The 25,268-nt window shown below is 42.0% G+C and overlaps 1 protein-coding gene across 1 annotated transcript; it reads left to right on the plus strand.

Annotated features, from left to right (window-relative positions):
* The first annotated feature begins 1,817 nt into the window (after positions 1-1,817).
* NUS1 (NUS1 dehydrodolichyl diphosphate synthase subunit) lies at positions 1,818-25,268 on the plus strand. Its single transcript, XM_073627153.1, has 5 exons — positions 1,818-2,386; positions 14,440-14,568; positions 17,387-17,539; positions 18,298-18,397; positions 23,316-25,268. Exons 1-5 carry the CDS (start codon positions 1,954-1,956, stop codon positions 23,404-23,406), a joined length of 906 nt encoding a protein of 301 aa, XP_073483254.1. The 5' UTR covers positions 1,818-1,953; the 3' UTR covers positions 23,407-25,268.

The following is a 25,268-nucleotide window of genomic DNA, read 5'->3' on the forward strand; positions in this document are numbered from 1 at the left end:
AGAAGAAGAAAGCCGATAACCGGCTTATGTTAAAGAGACATCGGCACTGATAATCAGGGCACTGATTATCAGTGTCCTTATCAGTGCAGTCCCCACATTGCCCACCCATGCTGCCAATCAGTGCCCACCAGTGCTGCCAATCAGTGGCCATCAGTGCCCCCTCATCAGTGTCACCTATCAGTGCTGCCTATCAGTGCTCATCAGCGCCGCCTATCAGAGCCCATCAATGCCACCTACCAGTGCTCATTAGTGCCTATCAGTACAGCCTCATCAGTGCCTCCTCATCAGTGCCCATCAGTGCCACCTATCAGTGCCCCCTATCAGTGTCGCCTCATCAGTGCCCATCAGTGCAGCTTATCAGTACCCATTAGAGCAGCCTCATCAGTGAAGGAGAAAAATTACCTGTTTGCAAAATTTTATAACAAACTATCAAAAAAAAAAACATTTATTTTTTCTAAATTTTCAGTCTATTTTTGGTTTGTTTAGCAAAAAATAAAAAATCCAGTGGTGATTAACTACCACCAAAAGAAAACTCTATTTGTGTGAAAAAAATGATAAAAATGTTGTTTGGGTACAGTGTTGCATGACCGCGCAATTGTCATTCAAAATGTGACAGCAATGAAAGCTGAAAATTGTCTTGGACAGGAAGGGGGTAAAAGTGCCCAGTAGGCAAGTGGTTAAGGTAGAAGTCCAGTGTACATAAGTGATACCTGTCAGTGCCCATCAGTGCTGCCAATCAGTGATTCCTGTCAGTGCCCACAAGTGCTGCCAATCTGTGCCCATCAGTGCTGACAATCAGCGCCCATCAGTGAGCCCTGTCAGTGCCCCATCAGTGCGGCCTGTCAGTGTCACCTATCAGTGCCCATCAGTGCCACCTATCAGTGCTGCCTCATCAGTGGAGCCTCATCAGCACACATCAGTGAAGGAGAAAAATTACTTATTGCAAAAATTTTATAACAGAAACTAAAAAAAAAGTTTTTTATATAGTTTGCAGGCTTTTTTCATTTGTTTAGCAAAAGATTAAAAACACAGTTATGATTAAATACCAACAAATGAAAGCTCTATTTGTGGGAAAAAAATGATAAAAATGTAATTTGGGTACAGCGTTACATGACAGTGCAATTGTCATGCAAAGTGCAACAACACTGAAAGCCAAAAATTGGCCTGCTCAGGAAGGGGGTGAATGTGCCCAGTAGGCAAATGGTTAAAGAAAAATCTCATTGAAATCTTACATTTAGTGTCCTACAGGTTGATGCAATGTTCACAACTCTGAGGGTCCTTACAGCAACTTCCAGACTGTGCACCCACTGCAGTGTGTCATGGGTACCCATCTTCTGACAGCGATGTAGCCAACCATGCAAGGACCACCGGTCCCATGATGCTTTGCAGGCATACATTGGGACCTCAGTAAAAGCAGCCTGCCTATTGTGTATGTGTGCACCCATGCTGTGAGTTTGCATGTAGTCCACAGAAGTGGCAACACTAGGGTGACAACACTTAGGTTGCATAGGCACACACTGTGTGAGTGTTGTCACCCTGAGGCAGCACATCCTTCGCAGGATTGGTGGGTAATAAAATAAAACTGAATAAAAACGACAACACAAATAAAGGAGGTGAGCTTATATTATTTTATTTTATTTTTTTTGTACATAAGCTTTACTTCCCAGTGAATTTGACAAGCCTGTCATACACCCTATAGTCAGTTCCTGCACACACCAGCAGGTGTCAGTGTAGCTCAGCTGTACACAGCTCACTCATACTCCCAGACTCGTTTGTTCTTCACCGTTTCCGGATCCAACCTGAGCAGGCCACGTCACTCAGCTTTATGTCCCGCGGAAATGACGACACTTAAGTCCGGCCAATCGCGGCGCCGAAGGTGGTGTGCGCTACAGTTGTATGGATGAGGGATGGTAGAGTAGCAGAGTGAGGTGCCGGTGTCAGTGAGCGGCAGACATGTCCGTTCTGTACGCGCTGGCCTGGCGCCTCGTACACGTGTTGTTGGGGGCACAGCGGGCTCTGCTGGCCTGGCTCCAGCTCTGGCACTGGAGGGTATGGAGGGCGGCAGGCGCTCTTCTCTTACCGCCGGACATCGCCTTCCAGAGGAGGAAAGGCCAAGACGGGGACTGCCATCTCCGGCAGAAGGAGGACTGGTGCCCGTGCCTGGAGGACACCGCGGACAGCTCTTCCCTGAGGCGGCGCTGTGACTGCTCCTACCTGCACCGTGATCTGCTTCTCCATCGGAGGGACCGAGCTAAGCTACACAAGATGCCCGTCCACCTGGCACTGCTCTTCACAGAGGAACAACACAGCTACACGGACGTGGCCAGCCTGGTGGTGTGGTGTATGGCCCTGGGCATCTCCTATGTCAGTGTCTACGACCAGAGAGGTACACCTCTGACCCTGGGCAGGAGTGGGGGGAGCTATCCTGGATGGAGAAGTGATCACTGAATGGTGGCATCTCCTAGATCTGTGTATGTGAGGAGGGTGGTGTCTGAATGAATGGAGGGGTGATCACTGAATGGTGGCATCTCCTAGATCTGTGTATGTGAGGAGGGTGGTGTCTGAATGAATGGAGGGGTGATCACTGAATGGTGGCATCTCCTAGATCTGTGTATGTGAGGAGGGTGGTGTCTGAATGAATGGAGGGGTGATCACTGAATGGTGGCATCTCCTAGGTCTGTGTATGTGAGGAGGGTGGTGTCTGAATGAATGGAGGGGTGATCACTGAATGGTGGCATCTCCTAGATCTGTGTATGTAAAGAGGAAGGTGTCACCTGAGCCTAGACAGAATGGAAGGGTGGTGTCTAATGATTGAATGGTGGCCTCATCTTTGTCCATGATTAGCAAGGTACCCCTTACCCTAGACTGTATTAGAGCATAGGGTCCGCCAGTAAGGAGGTGTAATGGTGGCATCTCCTAAGTCTGCGTATGTGAAGACAAAGGGGTCACCTGACCCTAGACAGAATGGAAGGGTGGTATCAGAATGGATAGATGCGATCACTGAATGGTGGCCTCTTCCTATGTTAGTGTCCATGATGAGCAAGGTACCCTCTTACTCTAGGCTAGGGGTATCCAGCCTAAGACCCAAGAGAGTTCAGCATGCGGTGCAAGCATAGTAGCCACCTCGGTTGACGGGGAAAATCTAGGCACATGCACGTATGGAGGGAGGCAGGGGATGCCGTGCAAGCATAGCGGCCGACAATGAGAATCCAGGCACAAGCATCTCTGATGGGATGCTGGGCTGCCGAGTTTGTAATAGCAGCAGTGAAGGCAGTGACTCATGATAGCGCAAGGCAAGTAATTGTCATGTGGCTGTATCTAGGGGGGTGTTTGGGTAGGTTGCGCCTCCCTGCCCACAACCTCCCCTCACAGCTCATACCAGGGTTGCCAACCATCATGAAATTCTTGGACATTCACAGACAGATGTAAAAGTCTTGGATTTTATATACTGTCTGTGAATTTACTGACAATTGGCAACCCTGGCACATATATATTTGAAAACCAATTCCCTTATCTATTGCCTAGAATTACCTTTGCAAAAGAAAACGGAACCCCAAAAAAATAAAAGTTGCGGGTGAAGGAAGATTGTTCAAGGAAAATGCTTACTCAGGTACATTCTCTATTTCAGTACTTGTTTTTTTGTTATCTGCCCGCATTTTTCTTCTCATCAGCTGTCCTTATTGTTAGTGTATTTTATGTGTGGTCCAAGATGATTCCTCTTCTTCCAATGTGGCCCAGGAAGGTCAAAAGGTTGGACACCTTCACTAGACCGTATTAGAGCATGGGGGTCAGCCTGTATGGAGGTGTGATCACTGAATCCTGGCATCTCCTAGGTCTGTGTATATCAGGGGTAGGCAACCTTTGAGAGGTGGAGATCTACCTGAACAACATAAAGAGAGCAAAGATCACCAGTGTTTAGTACTAGCAAGGCCTAAGTAAATAGTAAGGACAACTATAAAAGATATAATAAAACAAATGTCACAGTAAAAATATAAACTTATCCTACCTTAAAAGTGGCTGGTGTCAGTAGGGCAGGTGACAATGGCCCCTTTTACATCACCCTTTCCTCCACTGTAGTGCCCTTTGTAGTTGCCTGAATCTAGACAGAATGTGAGGACAGTGTCAGGCTGGATGGATGTGATCACTGAATGGTGGCCTCATCTTTGTCCATTTTGAGCAGGTTATCCCCTTACCCTAGACCAGGGATATGCAATTAGCGGACCTCCAGCTGTTGCAAAACTACAAGTCCCATCATACCTCTGCTTCTGGGTGTCATGCTTGTGGCTGTCAGAGTCTTGCTATGCCTCATGGGTCTTGTAGTTCTGCAGCAGCTGGAGGTCAGGGGGTCAGCCTGTAAGGAGGGGTGATCACTAAATGGTGGAATCTTAGGTCTGTGTATATGAAGCGGAAGGTGTTGCCTAAATCTAGACAGAATAGGAAGATGGTGTCAGACTGGTTGGATATAGGATAATGTTATAAAAATGTCTGTGATCAAACTCCCAACACATGTAAAAGCTATTATTTAGATAGTCCACTAAAGTGTCCCATACGCACAAGATTTGTATCTGTGCAATTTGAGAAAAAAACTAAATGCTGACACCTCCATATGTCAGTTTTTGTTATTAGCAAGGTACACCCTGACCTTAGGCAAGATGGAAGCTTGGTGTGGTGTAAACCTGTATGGTTGTGATCACTAAATGACATAGGATATGGTCACCAGTGTCTATGATGAGCAGGGTACACCCCGACCTTAGGCAGAATAGGAGGATAGTGTCAGTCCATATGGTTGTAATCACTAAATGATGGCCTTTCCTAATTCAGTGTCTGATCAGTAGTCAGAATGGGAGGGTATTGTCCATCTGTATGGCTGGCATCACGGAGTGTTGGCACTTTTACTGACAGCAGCAAGAACCAATGGCTCCCGCTCCTCCCAGTGGGGTTGATTTACTAAAACTGGAGAGTGCAAAATCTGGTGCAGCTCTGCATGGTAGTCAATTGGCCTTCTAACTTCAGCTTGTTCAATTAGGCTTTGACAATAAAACCTGGAAGCTGATTGGTTTCTGTGCAGAGCTGCACCAGATTTTGCACACCCTAATTTTAGTAAATCAACCTTGGGTTGTCCTGTGAGAAGAGGAAAAGAGAACAGCAGTGCTGCTGACAGGAACAGTGCTGGGGTGGGCGGAAGGCAAAGCAGCTAGTGGGACTTGTTTTACCTTAATGCAGCAAATGCATTAAGGTAAAAAAATGTTTAAACTTTAGAGCCACTTTCAGTTTGTTAATGTATCTAAATCTGCTAGTACATCCAACCCACCCCACCCCCCACCCCCCCACAGGCTGACAACGCTGCTGTCCAAAGTTGTCTCTGTTCCTCATTCGTCCAGAGTGGGGGCGCTCTAATACAGCTGGTGTGTTACTGCCCGGATCACCAGGTGAAAACAGGGGGGACCCAAAAATAAAACTTATGCAGCCACCACATCTAATAATTGGTAAGCTGCAATGTAATACATTTTTGGTATTTGTGTTTAATATCCCTGTGAGTTTGAAAGAGCCCTTAGACTGGTTTCATACTTTTCTGCTACAATACCTTGCCTTTCATTTTGAATGACAACCCAATGGGCTGAGGCAATGCAGCACCAACGCCCATGCATTATAGCACACCTCAACACACAGTAATGCACTCCCATTTGTTGTGGCATTACCAAAAACGACAAGTGTCAGGTTTTGTTTTCTGTTTTGGTGTGTTGCCAGCCCATTCTTTTGGATGTGCTGCCTTAAGGCAACGCTTGTTAACGTTTAAATGTGTGTTAGGGCACCACACTGGATGTGTGAACCCAACTTTAATGATGGCATCTCCTATTAATGTCTGTAACTGGCAAGGGACCACCTAAATGGTGCCAGATTGTATGGATGTGATGACGGTGTTGGCACATATCTGTAGCCATTTACATACATAATCATGTTTCATCTTGCAGAATAGATTTCTAAAGATGGGAATAGGTAATCACACTTTAATACCTGACTGTATGTATTCTTTGTTTAGACTGGGAGCCTAGCCTCTGTGTTTTGTGTATTTTGCCATTTACATTATAATCTGGTTTATTTCTATAACTGACCTCTAATTAGCTTTTTGGAAGGATGATTAATAGTTTTTTCTGTAATTGCCCCAGAAAAGATTGACTTTGTAGAAGGATGATGTGAACAAGATGCAGTCAGGATGTTAGTCATTCTTTGTCATTCATCCCTTTCACACTTGTGCGACTTGTCCTGCAAAGTCACGTGACAAGTCGTTTCCCATGGTTTCCAATGAGTACCATTCATCTGTGTGACCTCAAGTAGCACCAACTTAAGAGTAGTCCCTGTACTACTTTGGTCCAACTTTGATGCGAGTTGAGGTCCATAGACCTCAAGTTTACACAGGCATTACCTAAAAGTGCATCAAAATTGCGCGACTTTGAAGTTGCGGTAGTGTGAAAGAGGCCTTAGTCATCCTCATTGCAAAAAGTTTAGCATACATTATAGTAGAGCAAATGATATCAAAGCAGAAAGCCCAAATTGTGCAGGAGTACATATCTACTGGATGTCACTTTTCCCAGTTTAGTGTTCTACCTTTTAAATCAAGTGTTAAAGATCATATACAGTGGGGAAAATAATGATTTGACCCCCCTGCAGAGCTTGTAAGTTTGCCCACTTACAAAGGAATGAAAATTCTATCATTTTTATCATAGGTGTATTTTAAATGATAGAGACAGAATATCAACCAAAAATCCAGAAAAAAACACATGATACAAAATGTTATAAATTGAGTTGCTGTTCAATGAGTAAAATAAGTATTTGATCCCCTAACAACCAACAATAATTTTGGCTCCCACAGGCTGGCTACAATATGTGCTCATGGTGGTACACAGATTAGTCCAGTCAATTTAAGAAGGTACTCCTAACGACAACTACTTATGTATATTCTGTCCAGAATTTTTCTTCCATTCAAACCTCAAAATCACAGGCAAGACCAAAGAGCTGTCAAAGGGTTCTAGGGACAAGATTGTAGACCTGCACAAGGCTGGAATGGGCTTCAAGACCATTAGCAAGAAGAAGCTGAGAAGGAGTCAACTGTTGGAGTCATTATTTGCAAATAGAAGAAATACAAAATACGCAAATAGAAGAAATATAACCATCAATTGCCCTCGGTCTGGAGCTCCATGCAAGATTTCACCCAATGGGGTAAGCATAATCATGAGAAAAGTGAGGGATCAGCCCAGAACTACACGGGAGGAGCTTATGAATGATCTCAAGGCAATTGGAACCACAGTCCTCAAACAAACCATTGAAACACAATACGCTACCATGGATTGAAATCCTGCAGCACCCGCAAGGTTTCCCTAAACAAGAAGGCACATGTACAGGCCCATCTGAAGTTTGCCAATGAACATCTAAATAATTCAGAGAAGGATTGGGAGAAAGTGCTGTGGTCAGATGAGACCAAAATTAAGCTCTATGACATTAACTCGACTCATTGTGTTTGGAAGAAGAAAAATGCTAACTATGACTCTTAAGAACACCATTCCTACAGTCAAGCACGGAGGTGGAAACATGATGCTTTGGGGGCTGTTTCTCTACTAAAGATACAGGCAGATTTTGCCACACTGAGGGGCCAATGGGCAGGGCCATGTATTGTAAAATCTTGGAAGAGAACCCTCTTCCCTCAGTCAAAACACTGAAGATGTGTCGTGGATGGGTCTTCCAGCATGACGATGACCCAAAACATACCACCAAGGCAACAAAGGAGTAGTTCAAGAAGCACATTAATCTCATGGAGTGGCCTAGCCAGTCTCCACACCTTAATCCTATAAAAAAATGTATGGAGGGAGCTGAAACTTCGAGTTGCCAAGCAACAACCAAGACACCTTAAAGAGGATTTCCGGGCCCCCACAAAAAAAAAAAAATTAAAGTAAACAGCTACAAATACTGTAGCTGCTGACTTTAAGTATTAGGACACTTACCTGTCCAGGTTTACCACGATGTCGGCAACCCAGTCGATTTTCAGGTCGGCTCTTGGGTGCTGCCGCCGCCATTCATAGTAAGGAAACCCAGCAGTAAAGTCTTTTAGCTTCACAGCCGGTTCCCTACTTCGCATGCACGAAGCACACTGTGCTTTCTAATTGGCCCATGGCAGAGGAGGGGGGCCGAACTTCCGAGGGACAGCATTATCTCCCAAAAGTAGGGACAGGTACCTGTCAAAACTGGTACCTGTCCACCCGCCCCCCAAAAGGTGCCAAATGTGGCACCTGATGGGTGGCGGGGGGGCTGGGGAAGTCTGTTAAGCGGAGGTTGCACTTTTGGGTGGAACTCCACTTTAAGGATTTAGAGAAGATCTGTAAAGAAGAGTGCACCAAAATCCCTCCTGAGATGCGTGAACCTGTTCACCAACTACAAGAAACGTGTGCTTGCCAACAAGGGTTTCTCCACCAAGTACTAAGTCATGTTTTGCTTGAGGATCAAATACTTATTTTACTCAGTGACCTGCAACTCAATTTATAACATTTGTATCGTGTGTGTTTTCCTGGATTTTTGGTTGATATTCTGTCTATCATTTAAAATACACCTATGATAATAATTATAGACCCTTTATTTCTTTGTAAGTGGGCAAACTTACAAAATCCGCAGAGGATCAAATAATTTATTTTCCTATTATAGCTAAAGTGAACCAGTGCTTTTCATATACAGGGCAAGGAGAAGCTACAAGAACAGCACATATGTTCCATATGTACTCCATACTGCTTTGTTCAGCAACTGGGAGTGTGAAGGGGAAGCCCTATGTAATCTCGAGTCATGTGAGAGTCACATGCTCCTCCATACAAAGTAGAGAACAGAGAGCTTCCTGATACAATCATGAAAGAAAACCTTGTAAATTATTATTATACAGGATTTATATAGTGCCAACAGTTGGCACTATAATAAACATCCTCTGACCAGTGAAAGTGACAGTTTAACTGGGAAACACAAGCACTTAGATCAATTGCAGCTTCAGGCTGCACTGATGTCAATGGTGAGGCTGAATTCGTGGGCACTGACCCTTATTTGGCTTCACGGTTCTTTGTTTAAAATTCTAAGTTTTTTTTATACGGTATATCCAAATAACACGCCGAAACTCATCCTTGGACTCTTCACCACACACAGCCACAAAGGCAAGAGAATTTTTGTTGGGCAGTGTATTAGTTAATTTGCATTTAATTTTAATGGTTCAAAGAATATCAAGCAAAATGGTCGGCCGTAACGCATGTTCACTTAATCAAATCTGGCCCTCTTTGGAAAAAAGTTTAGACACCCCTGCCTTAAAAAGTCAGTAAATCCACAAGTGATGTTTTGTCAAAGCCTCATTTGGCTTGATACAACAGTAAGAGCTTGCTCTCATAATTTCTGTCTCTGTTCATGTCCACCTGGGAGTCTGCCTGTCTTTAATTGTTGCATGCTTCACAATATAAAATCCTGCAGGTAGCATACAACCTCATAATGGTCATGGCAGCTAGCAGACCCAGAAACCTAAAGCTGACTTTGCACTTACAGCTAAACATCAGGCAGATATACAAAACTCAAATACATGCAGCTCCTAATATGTCATTAAGTTTAATTTTTTTTTTTTTTTTTTTATGTAAACAGTGTAAGTACCTGTCCTGTTAGCAGCTATTGCAGTCTCTGGACAGCAGGCTCAGGCTGGGATAGGGACAATCAACACAAGGAGCCAGTCAGTTGTGCTGCAGTGCTCATGTGCCAACAAGAAACATGCTGATAGGAGATGAGAGCAGAGCGACAAAGATGAGATAATCGGGATGCTTTTACTTTTTTCACTGTCCAGTCACAAGCTGAGGACATGTAAATTTATAAAATACCAATTTCATTGTGACTTGCATAGACTTCTGTTAAAAAATATATATATTTATAATATATTTCTCGCTCCCGTGAGTACACCCCTCACATTTTTGTAAATATTTTATTATATATTTTCATGCGACAACTGAAGAAATTACACTTTGCTACAATGTAAAGTAGTGAGTGTACAGCTTGTATAACAGTGTAAATTTGCTGTCCCCTCAAAATAACTCAACACCCAGCAATTAATGTCTAAACCGCTGGCAACAAAGGTGAGTACACCCCTAAGTGAAAATGTCCAAATTGGGCCCAAAGTGTCAATATTTTGTGTGGCTACCATTATTTTCCAGCACTGCCTCAACCCTCTTGTGCATGGAGTTCACCAGAGCTTCACAGTTTACCACTGGAGTCCTCTTCCACTCCTTCATGACAACATCACGGAGCTGGTGGATGTTAGAGACCTTGCACTCCTCCACGTTTGAGGATGCCCCACAGATGCTCAATAGGGTTTAGGGCTAGAAACATGCTTGTCCAGTCCATCACCTTTACCCTCAGGTTCTTTAGCAAGGAAATGGTCGTCTTGGAGGTGTGTTTGGAGTCGTTATGTTAGAATATTGCCCTGGGGCTCAGCCTTCGAAGGGAGGGGATCATGCTCTGCTTCAGTATGTCAAAGTACATGTTGGCATTCATGGTTCCCTCAATGAACTGTAGCTCCACAGTGCCGACAGCACTCCTAAAGATACAAGGGGCGAGGCGCCTCTGGGTGCAGATATAGGACAAGTTTAATAACACTTATAAATACAGCTAACTCACATTTGTGAAGTAATAAGTAAGCATTGGTTAAATCCCAGCATCAGGGTAGTCATCAGTTTCATCAGTCCGTTCCTGCTTGATAGACGCTCTTTGCTCGATATCAACACTGCTGGATAGTAAGATGGAGATTGCTCAGAACGAGGCTTGAGATGCAGTTGGTGTGCAGGCGAGGAGGGATGACGTCACTGAGAAGCGACGCAATTCCCGAGCGTACAGGCTGCGAGTAACGCGGCAGCCGCGCTCCTTCAAGCTAACAGATGGAACTCGGAAGCTTACAATATAAAGTATACTGAGGGGAGTGGCCAGGATGAAAGGTGCACAGTGATTGGCAGCACATCGTGATAATTACCCGGCGGCAATCAAACACTATGCAGTAACATAACATATTAATAGGCATTGGCGGGGACACGATAGGTTTACATACATGGCCAAAATAAACTTTATATGATTAAAACGGAATTTAAAAGGTATTAAAAAGCAATGGTATGCAATCAGACACAAAATACATAGCAAAAACATAGCCACCCCACGTAAAGGGTAGTCGGGCCAAACACTAATTCAGCAATTGAAACGTAATCCATCAACTAATCCATTAGGAAGAAAAGCAATCATTGGTAGCATAATCATAAGAAAAACATATGTTGATGAACATTTATATATACAAATAATTAACGTGTATAGGAATTCACTCATGCAGCCCCAGACCATGACACTCCCACCACCATGCTTGACTGTAGACAAGACACACTTATCTTTGTACTCCTCACCTGGTTGCCACCACACACGCTTGACACCATCTGAACCAAATAAGTTTATCTTGGTCTCATCAGAACACAGGACATGGTTCCAATAATCCATGTCCTTAGTCTGCTTGTCTTCAGCAAACTGCGGGCTTTCTTGTGCATCATCTTTGGAAGAGGCTTCATTCTGGGACGACAACCATGCAGACCAATTTGAAGCAGTGTGCTTCGCATGGTCTGAGCACTGACAGGCTGACCCCCCACCCCTTCAACCCTTGCAGCAATGCTGGCAGCACTCATATGTCTTTTTTCCAAAAAGAACCTCTGGATATGACACTAAACACGTGCACGTAAAGTGGTGTTCCATCCAAAAAAAAAAAAAAAAAATGCATGAATGTACCAAAAAAAAAAAAAAAAAAAAAAAAAAAAACATTTGGAAAACTCGCCTCTAAATACCTGTTGCTAGGGGGTCCCTCGTAGTCTGCCTCTTTCAGTGCCTGGGCTGGTGACATTACTTCCCCTCGGCGCAGGAAGGGCTCAGCTCTGCTCCCCCCCTCTTGTCAATCATCTGGGACACATTACAGGTCCCAGATGACTGAGCGGCCAATCACGGCGCGCGGCACCGCTCGCGCATGCGAAGTGGGTGCCTGGCTGTGAAGCCACAGCCCGGCGCCCACAGTTGCAATGCCAGCGCCTCCGAACGGAGGGGGAGACAAGCGGGGCTTCTATCCTCCGCATCTCTGGACCCTGGAACAGGTAAGTGTCCGATTATTAAAAGTCAGCAGCTGCAGTATTTGTTGCTGCTGACTTAATTTTTTTCTAAAAATGGGAACTCCTCTTTAACTTCTTTGGTGGACCATGGTGAGGTCTGTTCTGAGTGGAACCTGTCCTGTTAAACCGCTGTATGGTCTTGGTCACCGTGCTGCAGCTCAGTTTCAGGGTCTTGGCAATCTTCTTATAGCCTAGGCCATCTTTATGTAGATCAGCAATTCTTTTTTTCAGATCCTCAGAGAGTTCTTTGCCATGAGGTGTCATGTTGAACTTCTAGTGACCAGTATGAGAGAGTGAGAGCGATAACTCCAAATTTAACACACCTGCTCCCCATTCACACCTGAGATCTTGTAACACTAAAGAGTCACATGACATTGAGGAGGGAAAATGGTTAATTGAGCCCAATTTGGACATTTTCGCTTAGGGGTGTACTCACTTTTGTTGTCAGCAGTTTAGACATTAATGGCTGTGTGTTGAGTTATTTTGAGGGGACAGCAAATTTACACTGTTATACAAGCTGTACACTCACTACTTTACATTGTAGTAAAGTGTAATTTATTCGGTGTTGTCACATGAACAGATATAAAATATTTAAAAAAATGTGAGGGGTGTAAAACTGTACACAATCTGTACAATGAGGGAGTAGATCATGCAGCAAGGTCATCCTTTTGTAGGCATTGAATTCAGGGGAATGTCTTCAGACATTTTGACATGCTTCTTTAAAAGGGGGTTAGATGTAAGCCTGAGATGTCCTCATGTTTAGTTTTGCAATATGTTCTATTAATAGAACAAGTGAGATTATGTGGAAATCTCCGTTATTGCAGAATTAAGAAAATCGTAAGCGGTACTTAATCTTTGAGTACATCTTAGAAATAATAGGTGTATCAAAGCGCTTTAAAGCAAAGCTGTGACTAAATTAACACACTCTGGTTAAATAGCATGAACCTCTGAGCACCTTTTTTTAAGCTGACCATACGTTATGCAAATTTCTTTCCTGTAACCACGGGCTGCAAGAAAGGAAATTTGCATGATTTCCCCCATCAACACAGACGGTGATGAAAGGGTAATCCCACCTGCTGGGCCATTGTCTTCCCCTGGCTGGGGTGAGCAGGGAAAGCTGTCCCTGCCAGTAGAAGACAATGATTATTGCTAGCGGCTATTGCAGTCACTAGCGATAGTTGCAAGAAAATCTGGCAGGCTGATTGTACCCAAGTTGATCGTTCGATCAACTTGGTACATTCAGCCTGTCCATTAATGGTTCGAATCTCAGTCAGTTCCTGCTGAACCAGCTAAGATTTAAACCATGTATGGCTGGCTTTAGGGAATTCAATTATCTCTATAGATATAACTGTTGCTGCTGCCTTTTAAAATTAGGACCCATCATAGAATCCGGTTCCCTGCTTTCTGAATGGCCCGGTGGCAGGGGAAGAAAGAAGGGGGTGGGGATGAATACTTGTCAAAAACGAGTACCTGCTTCCCGTCCCCCCCCCTTCCACTTTTGGGTTGAACTCTGCTTTAAGTGTTGCCAAGAAAGCTAAATTTTTACATAACAGAAGAACCTGCTTTTGACGAGTTATGGTTTGGTTTAAGGATTTAGTGGTGAGTGCAGGAACACATGAACTAAAAAGCATTGCATTGAGAATTGTGGAAATTTACAGTAAAAGATAAATGTTACAAAAATGGACCATTGTGGCATCTCTGATTATTGGGGTTGTGTATGAAAGTGTTGAAGACGACTTGTCTGCATTGCTTATCTAGGGACAATCAAGCTGTCAGTCAATTCAACGCTTTTTCATTGTCCTTTATATTTTAGAGTAGTCTGATTTAGAGCAGGCCCTCACAATTCAGTCCCAGGGTGTAAACCCTGGAACTGTTCAAACCAGGGCATTGCCAGTGCACTTTGTTGTGGTGTGAATGGACACTGAAAATCAGCCTTCCAACTCGCATGGGCCAAACACCTAATCGCAACAAAACCAACACCTAACCCCTATCTTAGTGTGTTGCGGCACCCTTTAAAATGAATAGCACCCTAGTGCACTGCTACACGTAACATACATTACCATGATTTGAAAGTCATGCTGTCACACTCTCTGGCAACAGTGGACAAAGTTTATTCAGTTTTACATCTCTCTGCTGGTTTCAGGCAGTTTTAACTGTGCTTTTCTTCTGTTTGATGGCAAACAAAACATGTGAACATGTAAATACAGCTTCAAGAAAATGACCTGTGCTTTTTTTTTTTATCTTTTCTAAGGGTTCTTCAAAGAAAATACTTCTAGACTTATGGATGAATTGTTAAAACAACAGAAAGAACTATTGGGTGATGAATGTTCAAAGTATCCGCTAGAATATGCAAATGGCAGCAATGACAAAAATGACAAAGGTATGCTATAGACAAACAAAACACATTGATTTGTTAATTTTTTGATTTTACACCTTGCATACACACCGACTTCACAAATTCTGTTTTATTCTGCACTTTTGGTTTTAGAGAATTCTCTAGCAGATTGTTGCCTAGTTGGCAGATTGCCATTCACAGGATTCAGTGTAACTTAATGAAACCCTTTTTTTTTTCTTTTTTGACAAAGTAGCCAGTGTTCAGAAAAGGTTATTTGCCTTACCTGAGAATGGAAGTGATTTTGTAAACTATCCTGTACCATTACACTTCATATTTCTATTTCTTTTACTATAAATGTCACAAAACAAAAGGGAGTCTGTGAATGATTCGGACACAGGTGGCGAAATTGAACATACTTAAAGTGGTTGTAAAGCCATAAAAAGATTACTGCCAGCCCCTCTTTTGTACAAAGCTATACTACACTGTGTACATGTTTGTTTAAAATTATGCCTCTAAATACCTTCTTTTAGATTGTTTCTCTTCAGTCATGTGACCTCCAGCTGCTCTCCTCTGATCTAAGGGCTGCAGCAGAAGGGGCCCCTCTGACATCAGCCAGGAGGTCACGTGATCGCTGTGCTTTCCGCTCAGCCCCTCCCGCTGTAGCCCTTAGATAGGAGGAAAGCGGCCAGAGGTCGCGTGACCGAAGAGAAATTATCTCAAAGAAGGTATTTGGAGGCATCATTTTAAACACACACGTCCAAAGTGTAGTGTAGCTTAGTAGAACAGAGAGGTTGGCAGTAGTCCTTTTATTTTGTTGTCAGCTACTAATGGTGGCATGAGGGGCGGGTCTGATTTGTTTATCGGCTCTCACACAGGAGCTGGGAGGAGGGAGAGAGGAGAGCAGCAGGATGACGACGTAAACTGACCACGGTATCCTGGATCAGCAGCCATGGTTACAGTGGTCAGTTTACATAGGGGGACACCGGAACAGGCAGGATCAACCAGGTTTTTTTTGACACAGCACAAGCACTATGCTGTGTATCCTGCTTTAAAAGAACAGGATCTCTTCTCCTTTTTCTTTTTCTTTTGGATTACAATCAGTGGGGAGTCCTGTGATATTTTATTTATTTTTTTAACTGTAACTTAAAGATGGAGGCATCTGAAAAAATTACTTTATTTTCCAGTGATGGATCCTTCTGCCAGCATTTCGCACTCCCAGTTTTCACTGCAGGCAGCCCTCCCAATTACCCCGCGTGTATTTTTTGCTTTCATTTTTTTATTTATTTATTTTAATTGTATAAGTCATTATTGTTAAACGAACGTGTTAAATATGACATGATTTTAAAAAAATAATGTATACTTGCTTTTCTTTAAGTATTCAGGTTGGTCACATGATGTGCAGGGTCTTCTTTGCCTATATTTTGTTGCTGAGCAGTTTTCAGTGATATACAGAGCAGTGCTAACGTTATGAACTCAGTGCTCTTCTTTACACTGTGAGCACTATACATTATGGAGACAGCTTAACTAACAGGATGTCCTGGCCAGCGGCACCCACAGCGGTTCCCAGTCCCTCCCGTTTCACTGGGGGGAGCCCAGGACCGTGGGAAACTGCTTCCCCAGTTAAAGCGGGATAAACTGGGAACATCTGTTCCCCCAATCCCTTCGTATATTTTGTGATGTATAAATGAGGTCTTTTTTTTTTCACTATTTTTTGTCACTTCTGGGGTAACAGCTGTCATTCCTCAGCTAGTGTAGTCGAGGATGCAGCTTTCTCAGTATGATCTGTGCTAGAATATTTGCCCTGCATGCAGGGGGGACATTGGAGGTCTAATAGACCCCCAGTGTCCTTATAAAGAGTACCTGTCACCTGCCAATGCTACCACATAGAGGGCTTCTTAGCCCCCTAGTAATATCTAAATGATAATTGGTGTTAAATTTTTTTTTTTTTTTTTTTTTATATAAAATAAGAAAAACTTAATGTAAAGCACCCTCGTCACCCCTGCACATACCCAATTTAAAAAGTACAGCATAGGGCGAGCATGCATATGTAAGTATAATTTGCGCCACACGTGGTAGGTATCATTGTGAACGGCTGAGTGAAGGCAATAATTCTAGGGCCATAGTTCATGGGTAACTCTAAACTGATGAAGATTTTTTGGTACCATATTTCCACGGGTATGTGTAGTTTTAGGACTTGACATATTTAGTAACAATTTACTTGATGCAACCTATCTATATCTATATATAATTATTATAATATAATTTTACCAAAAAAATGTATTTGCACAGTTAATGTATTTTTCCCTGAAAAAAAAAATGCAACTAAGAAAATGAAAATATAAATAATAAAATATACTCTTTGAGGCTAACTTCTTACCAAAAAATGCAGATTTTAACATGTTCAAAAAATAAAAAACTTGCCTCAGTCAACAAGTGGGTGAATACCAACTTTTCCCAGGACAGATATTTATTTTTGTGAGTTGGCAACTGTGAGTCCTTAGTGACTTTATTGGTTTGACACACTTGACATTTAAAATATATACTTTCATATATACACGATTCTATACTAATAACAATATTCTAATGCAACCAAATGGGTTTTTTTTTTAGCTTGATATACACAACAAAGAAATGATTGATTTGGTTTATATATGTTTTTGGCTATCTGGTAGGACAGATGTAAAATTGTTTGAAGATCAAAATGTATGTATAGCCAGCAAATGTGAAACCACCATAGATTGCTACATATAAAGCCATTCACACGGTCACGTATATGGATGTAGGTTAGTGAGTTGATGGTTTTCTGGTGCTAAGCTTAGATCATATTTTTTTTAATTTTAATAAATCCGTGTTCTCTATACAGTTATTCGCCATTTACCCGTGTTAAAGGTGCTATCTCCCGAGGATGGGAAGACAAATATTGTGAAAGCTGCACAGAATTTTTGTCAACTTGTAGCAGAGAAAGACAAGAGACCATCAGACTTGGATGTTGATTCGCTTGATCATCTATTAAGAAGTAATAATTGTTCTTGTTCCTCCATGCTGCTGTGCTAAGTATAATGGGTTGTTCTAGTTATAAAATATAGGTTAAGTTAATAAGCTCATTAGTTTGATTGCCTTACATTGGATAATTACAGAGTTGATCTAATTTATTTGATCTACTGATTGGTTAGTTAGCTTACATTATAATATTGCTTAAAGGGTAAGGAAACTCTGGCATCTAGGCCTTCATTTTTTGGAGTGAAGTAATGTCATCAGCACACTAAGTATTCCTCGGAAGGGTCCAAAGCTTTATTCACATGATCACAGGAAACATGTATGGCAACATTTCGGAGCCACACAGGGCCCCTTTGTCAGGCAAGTTATGTAATGGCCCCGCGTGGCTCCGAAACATTGCCATATGTGTTCCGTATGATCATGTGAATAAAGCTTTGGATCCTTCCGAAGAATCCTTGTTGTGCTTGATGAGATTTCTTCACCTTAGTTTTCTACGGTTTCCAGCCGGTGGTCATTACAGTACCCAGCATCACTACAGCCATTTCCACGAACGTGTGCATGGGGAATATTGGGTTTGGATTCAATTTTTGGAGGGGGTCATCTTCCTATAACATTTTGGGGGAAAAAATGTTGACCTTTCATCTGTTCTTAAACATTAAAAAGACAGTTTTCAGTGGGTCAGCGTGTACATTTTAAATCCAAGTTGGGGAAAAAATATATTTCTACTGTTTATAACATGAAATTTAAAAGCTTCTTTTTTTTTTTTTCCTTTTGTAGGTACACACAATTTCCCAGACCCTGACTTAATATTAAAATTTGGCCATATAAACAGCACACTAGGTTTTCTGCCATGGCACATACGACTTTCAGAAATCGTGTAAGTATGTGAAAATGGATAAATACTATATAAAGCAGAGCATGTAATGTAAAGCCCTAAGCTATACATTTGTATATAGTAACCAACAGGAGAGGCTAGGCTTGGGGCATGTTGTCGATATGCTTTTTTTTTTTTTTTTTTTCTCTTGAGAATTGCTCCTCTCCCCGTATAAGTCTTAGTAAGGTTAAACAGGGTAAATGCATATCAGAAGGAGGACAAATACAAGTACAGTAAATTCAGAATGGTAGCGGAAGCATCTTAAACTGATGTTAAAAAGCACGCTGCATTTGCTTGTTGAAACCCTTATATTGGAATGGCTATATGTAAGTTTTGTCTAGCACTGATAGTGTGCTGAAGGTACTCTGTTCAGTTTTTTTTTTTTTTTTTTTTATTCATTTCTTTTTAACTTTAACATTGTATTATTTTTAATTTACAGCTTAATATCACGGCACTTACAATCTTATGCAGTCCATTTTAAATTCCTAAACAAATCTGTTCATTTAAAGCTCAATTAAACCTTTTCATTCTATTACAGTAAGGTAGTACAGCTGCATTTACAATATTAATCATGCCTTTTTTTAACACACTGCTGACATACTTGCATTAAGCCCCCATTCACACTGGTGTGACTTATTATGCAATTTGACAGTGTACTATCGCATGACAAGTCGCACCCCATTTGTGTCTGTGGAACTGTTCAAACTGGTGTGAATGCAGTTTGCACCAATTTGAAAAAGGTTCCTGCACTATTTGTCAAATTTTTATGTGCGACTTGCATAGACATCTGTTCATTAAATCGCGCAGATGTTGGCAAGTCGCACATGAAATTGTACTGACTGGTGGCTTTGAAATCACTCTAAAGTAGCGTGATTTTAAAGCCGCATTCAGTGGGAATGGGGTGTTAAATGAGTTTTATGGTCACAGCATACACATCAGCATTGTAATAGCAATACAAGCAATAGATATTTTAGACCAGGGGTATTGAATTAAAATTCATGAAAGTCCAGTAACATTTTCATCCAGCCGAGGACTGACTCATATGTTTGACTCTCAATGGCACCGCTGCACAATGGCAAACGTGGCACATTTTTGCGAGTGCCACACCGCATGGTGCCACAGTACCATGTAGCTTGGTACGGTGCAATTATAAAAAAAAAAATGTTCAGGGACTTATTTTTCTGCTTATAAGGCAGCCCACTAAAATACATGGGCCACCTACATGCAGTACGCAATAATGTGAACCTAGCGCCTCAGATTATTATAATAATAATACAGGATTTATGAAGTGCCAACAGTTTGCGCAGCGTTTTCACATCACAATCCTTTTTATTACAGCAGTATTCTCAGTCCCTCTGCACATCATCCCCCCACCCCCTTATAAATTACAGTCCTCAGTCCTCCACATTCTCCTCTGCTGCCCCTTTTTATTTCACCTCCTACTTCAAATTGCAGTTCCCAGCCACCTTCATATCATCCCCTTCACATTCCTGTCCTCAGCCCCTTTGTAGTACCCCTCCTTCATGTTGCAGTCCCCAGCCCCCCTTCGCATTCCTGTCCTCACCCCCTTTATAGCACCCCCTTCACATTCCTGTCCTCGCTCCCTTTATTGCACCCATTCACATTCCTGTCCTCACCCCCTTTATAGCATCCCCCATCACATTCCTGTCCTCAACCCCTTTATAGCACCCCCATCACATAACTGTCCTCACCCATTTTATAGCACCTCTTTCACATTGTAGTTCCCAGCCCCCCCCTTCACATTCCTGTCCTCACTCCCTTTTATAGCACCCCCTTTTTAGAACCCCCCCCCCCTTTCACACCATAGTTCCCAGGCCCCTCTGTAGAACCCCATCCCCCTTCATAGCACTTCCTTCACATTCCTGTCCTGCCTCCCTTTTATATCACCCCTCCTCCTTCATATTACAGTATCTGATCCTTTCCCCTTTTACATCATGCCCGGCTTTCGCCGTCCTTCATAACAATAACCGTGCCCGGCTTCCCTGTCCTACCTTACACAGGGCACAGCACAGTAGGAGGCACAACAGCTGACATTGGAAGTGCAGCAAAAGGATGGACGGAGGGTGGGACCTGCCCTAGTTAACTGGTTGCTAGAATGCAGGGCGGTTCTAGCAACCAATCTGTTAACTGGGCCAGCCCCCCGCCCTCCATGCATCGCTGTGCTGCTCTTAGCGGGGAGCAGCAGCTGAGGGTGAAAAAAAACAGATCCTAAATGGCGAGACCGCGGCGGGGCCAGACAGAACATTGACTTTGGCCTGTGGTCCGCCATTTAGTGATGCCTATTTTAGACAATCTAATATAGGCTTGTTTGAATAAACTCCTTTCATGTTGTGAGTGCTGCTGGTCATCTTTCCACAACTTCCTGGATTCCCTGCATTTTATAGCACCCTTTACAGCTTCTCTGCTGTTTACTTTCAATATCTAAGGTCTACATTTCCCATGGTACCTTTCTGCCTGCAATCAGGGATTCCTGTACTGACTCCGCCTCTTAAAACTCCTCCTCTCAGCACCTCTGTTCAGAAGGCAGGCTCTGTGTCATAGCAGTGCCTACTCACAGGGCATAGTGAATAGCGCCACAGTATTCAAGGAGGTAAATGTATGGGGATTTTCACAAAGCAAGGTTGACAGACTTCAAGATTGTCCAGATCAGTAAGAGTAGACTAGAAATAATTGACATACAATGTGGAAATAAACAATTTTACCTTTTAATACGCTTTAAGAAGCCCGGCTCCTCCCCCGAACACTGTGTAATCAACAGTGCTGCTTGGTGAGCGAGAGCAATGCTCATTAGAGTATGTTGGACTGCAGGAGAGTTGGCTTTGTAAGATCTCTGGTCTGGTCTAATCTAATTCTAATTTAGTCTAATAATGTGCAGGCTACATAATATTTTTTATTTTTTTTTTTTACCCCCGATGAAGCACTTGGATGAGTTTAATGAAACTAAAGCCATATTTAACATAGCGTAGGTGCATATATAAATTGTTCATTTTGATTTAGTTATATCGTTTTATTAAAAAGTACTTGCATGTGTGTTTAAATTGTGCCTCAATCTGTCCCTTTTTAGAATGATATCCTACAGAGAAGCATTTTATTCATATGGTAGACATAGAGTGCTGTGCAAAAGCTTTAGGCAGGTGTAAAACAAATGCTGTAAATTAATAATCCTTTCTGAAATAGAAGTGTGTAAGTTTATTTTTACCATAATAGAATGTAAATGTTCAGAAAACAAATCTAAATCAAATCAATATTTGGTGTGGCCAACCTTTGCTTTCAAAACAGCATCAATTCTTCTATATACCCTTACAAACTGTTTTTGAAGGAACTCAGCAGGTAGGTTCCAAATATGCTGGAGAACTAACCCCAGATCTTCTGTGGATGTAGGCTGCCTCAGATCCTTCTGTCTCTTCATGTAATCTCAGACAGACTCTACCCTGTTTCCCCCGAAAATAAGACCTAGCGTGATTGTCGGTGATGGCTGCAATATAAGCCCTACCCCCTAATAAGCCCTACCCGGTTTCCCCGAAAATAATCCCTACACTGAAAATAAGACCTACAAGGACTTTAGGGCTTATTTGGGGGATAGGGCTTATATTGCAGCCATCACCGATAATCACGCTAGGTCTTATTTTCGGGGAAACAGGGTGTGTTGAGATCAGGGCTCTGTGGGGGCCAAGCCATCACTTTCAGGACTCTCTTGTTCTTTACACTGAAGACCACTCTTAATGACATTGGCTGTATGTTTGTGGTTGTTGTCCCGCAGCAGAATAAATTTGGGGCCAATCACACTCCTCACTGATGGTATGGCATGATGAATAAGCATCTACCTATATTTCTCAGCATTGAGGACACCATTGATCCTGACCAAATCTCCAAACTCTATCTACAGAAATGCAGCCCCAAATTTGCAAGGAACCTTCACCATGCTTCACGGTTGCCTGCAGACACTTATTATTGTACCGCTCTGCAGCTCTTCGTGAACAAACTGCCTACTGCTATAGCCAAATATATTAAATTGTGAATTATCAGTCTGGAGCACCTGCTGCTATTTTTCTGTACCCCAGTTCCTATATTTTCATGCATAGTTGAGTTTCTTAGCCTTGTTTCCAAGTTTGAGGTACCGCATTTTGGCTGCAATTTTTCCATGAAGACCACTTCTGGCCAGACTTCTCCAGAAAGTATATCCGTGTACCTGGGTCCTACTGGTTTCTGCCAGATCTGTGCTGAAGGCACTGCTGAATATCTTCTGATGTCGAAGGGAAGTAAGAATGATGTGTCTTTCATCTGTTACATTAAATTTCCTTGGCTGACCACTGCGTCTACAGACCAACTCTGCCCAATCAACGGTTTCCTCAATGCTGAGAAATACAGGCAGATACTTATCCATCATGCTATACCATCAGGTAGGCATGTGATTAGTCCCAAATTTATTCTGCAGCACGTCAACGATCTCAAACATACAGCCATTATCATTAAAAACTATCTTCAGTGTGAAGAAGAACAAGGAGTCCTAGAAGTTATGGTTTGGCCCCCACAAAGGCTTGATCTCAACATCATTGGGTCTGTCTGGGATTACATGAAGAGACGGAAGGATTTGAGGCAGCTTAAACCCACAGACGATCTGTGGAACAACCTACCTGCCGAGGTCCTTCAAAAACTGCAAGCCAAAGAGTGCTCACACCAAATATTGATTTGATTTCGATTTTTCTTCTGTTCGCTCATTTTGCATTTTGTAAATTGATAAAGTTATATTGGGTGCTGAACAGGGCAATGCATATAAAGTGCATGTAACATATTTTTATTATGTGTGTTTTTTCTTCTTCTATGAAACAGGTTGCATATGGTAACTTGCACCAGTGTATGATGACTTTTTTTTTTTTTGTTTTTTTTTTTTTCCCCTCAGTTCTTTACCATCGCATGTGAATATCCAATACGAGGACTTTTTCTCCGCACTCAGCTGCTACGCAGGCTCTGAGCAACGATTTGGGAAATGACCTTACTTCCTGTTGAGCCAATCCTGGCTCCCTTTTAAAAGGGACTCAATGCATCTGTTTACGAACAAGCAGTCTGTGGCTTTAGACACTCTATTTTTGGCACAGAACTGATCTTATTTGTCATACAGCTGATATTTACAGTGTCTAAATGATGCACAAACTGAGATCTGTCAGCAGCCGAATCAGGGACATTTAAATGATGAACGTGACAAAATAATGCCCATATGCACATGTGAACAGTACTTTCATGTACATCAAGAGCTTATTTGTGGAGTCCAGCTTTTTGTGTTAAGGGCATCTGAAGCAGATCCCTGCGATTGCTGGGTATATTGAGCACATCCATTATAATGACTACCTATGAAGTAAGTGTTTCAGGCATTGTTCCGTCCAGCTGTTTCTATATTGTATAATCAGCGAGTGGACTATGGGTGTGTTACTTCTCAACCTACTTCAGATATTTGGAATGTAACTATTGGAAAAACAAGGACGCATGCTTCACAGAACCAAAAATAGCTTTTGTTGTACATGGACATTTAAATATTTCCCTGTTGGCAAGAAGTATTTTTTGCTGTGAAAAAGTAACCAAATATGTATTTTAAATTCATATTTTTGGTGTGAATTCAATGAGTTACATGGCAGGAAAGTCATGAAAACTGTTTAGAAATTTGAATCAGTTGCACTGAATTTACATGCCAACCAACTTTTTGTTTTTGTTGTTTTAAGTTATAATTTATAATAAAAAATCAAAATGGGGTTTTCCAGAGCTACCATCTTATTGTCTATAGGGCATTTTCTCAAGTTGGACCCTATGTATTTTGTTTTAGAGGTTCACATTGCCCCAATCTGGAATAAACAAAAGCGGTTTAAAGTAGACCTCTCACGTAAAACTTGGAATATTCATTCATTATCAAGCTGAGCATTGAGAATACAACAAAGTAGCAGAAAATCCATTCCCCATCGGCCCCTTCAACAAATAAAAACTTCCGTTATTCAGGACTTCTGTCTGGCCAGCAACATGTTCACTTAACGTTCTAGCTGCCTGTCTTACAACAGTCTTTGGTTCTGTTTTTATGTATTCGGTTCCCTGCGTTAAGCCGTTTTTACATTTTTGGAAATGGTGTAATATGACAGCAAATTGATAAACATTTAATAAAAAGTACAAAGAGCTATAGTGTACAGTGACCCACCCACAGTGATTTTCATTTGATTCCTATGAAATACCTATACCATAACTGCTCTTTGCAACAAGCCTAAAATTTATTTTACATGGTAGAATATAGTGTTGTCAGCAGTAGCAATTGACATTGGTTCTGTGAGAAACAAAGAAAAAACACTATAGTTGCTCTAAGCAACATCCCTTTTCCTGGCAATTATTAAAACGGTTAATTTGAAAATGCCTCTTGTTGCAGAACATGTTGAATTGACCTGTTTTATTCTATTTGTCAAGCTGTATATTTTCTTTTAATGTGTCCAGTTGGTTGCCATGTAATGCTTAGAAATGATATCTCAATAATTGAAGGGCCCAAGTGGTAAATGCTGCCTGCAGTAGCCTCTGCTTAACTGCTATGGTCAGTTGATGCAGATCTTGCCCGAATTAGGATTCTGTATTTTTCAGGGTTTTTCTTTTTGTTATAGCTGTTTCATATGTCAAGATGCAGTAATGTTCTAGAATCCTGTCCATGCATATTGAATCTTAAGTAGAGACTTCCACATCTCTCAAATCTTTATACATCTGTGCCAGAAGGTAAATAAAACTGTTTAAAGAAAAAAAAAAAAACCTCCTCTGAAATCAGAATTGTCTTCTTGTTTTTGAGGGTTCTTCTATCTGCTTGAATAAAACAATCCTGCGCTTCCTGTGATAA

Source organism: Aquarana catesbeiana, linkage group LG04, assembly GCF_042186555.1.
Source record: "Aquarana catesbeiana isolate 2022-GZ linkage group LG04, ASM4218655v1, whole genome shotgun sequence".
NCBI classification, from domain to species: domain Eukaryota; kingdom Metazoa; phylum Chordata; class Amphibia; order Anura; family Ranidae; genus Aquarana; species Aquarana catesbeiana.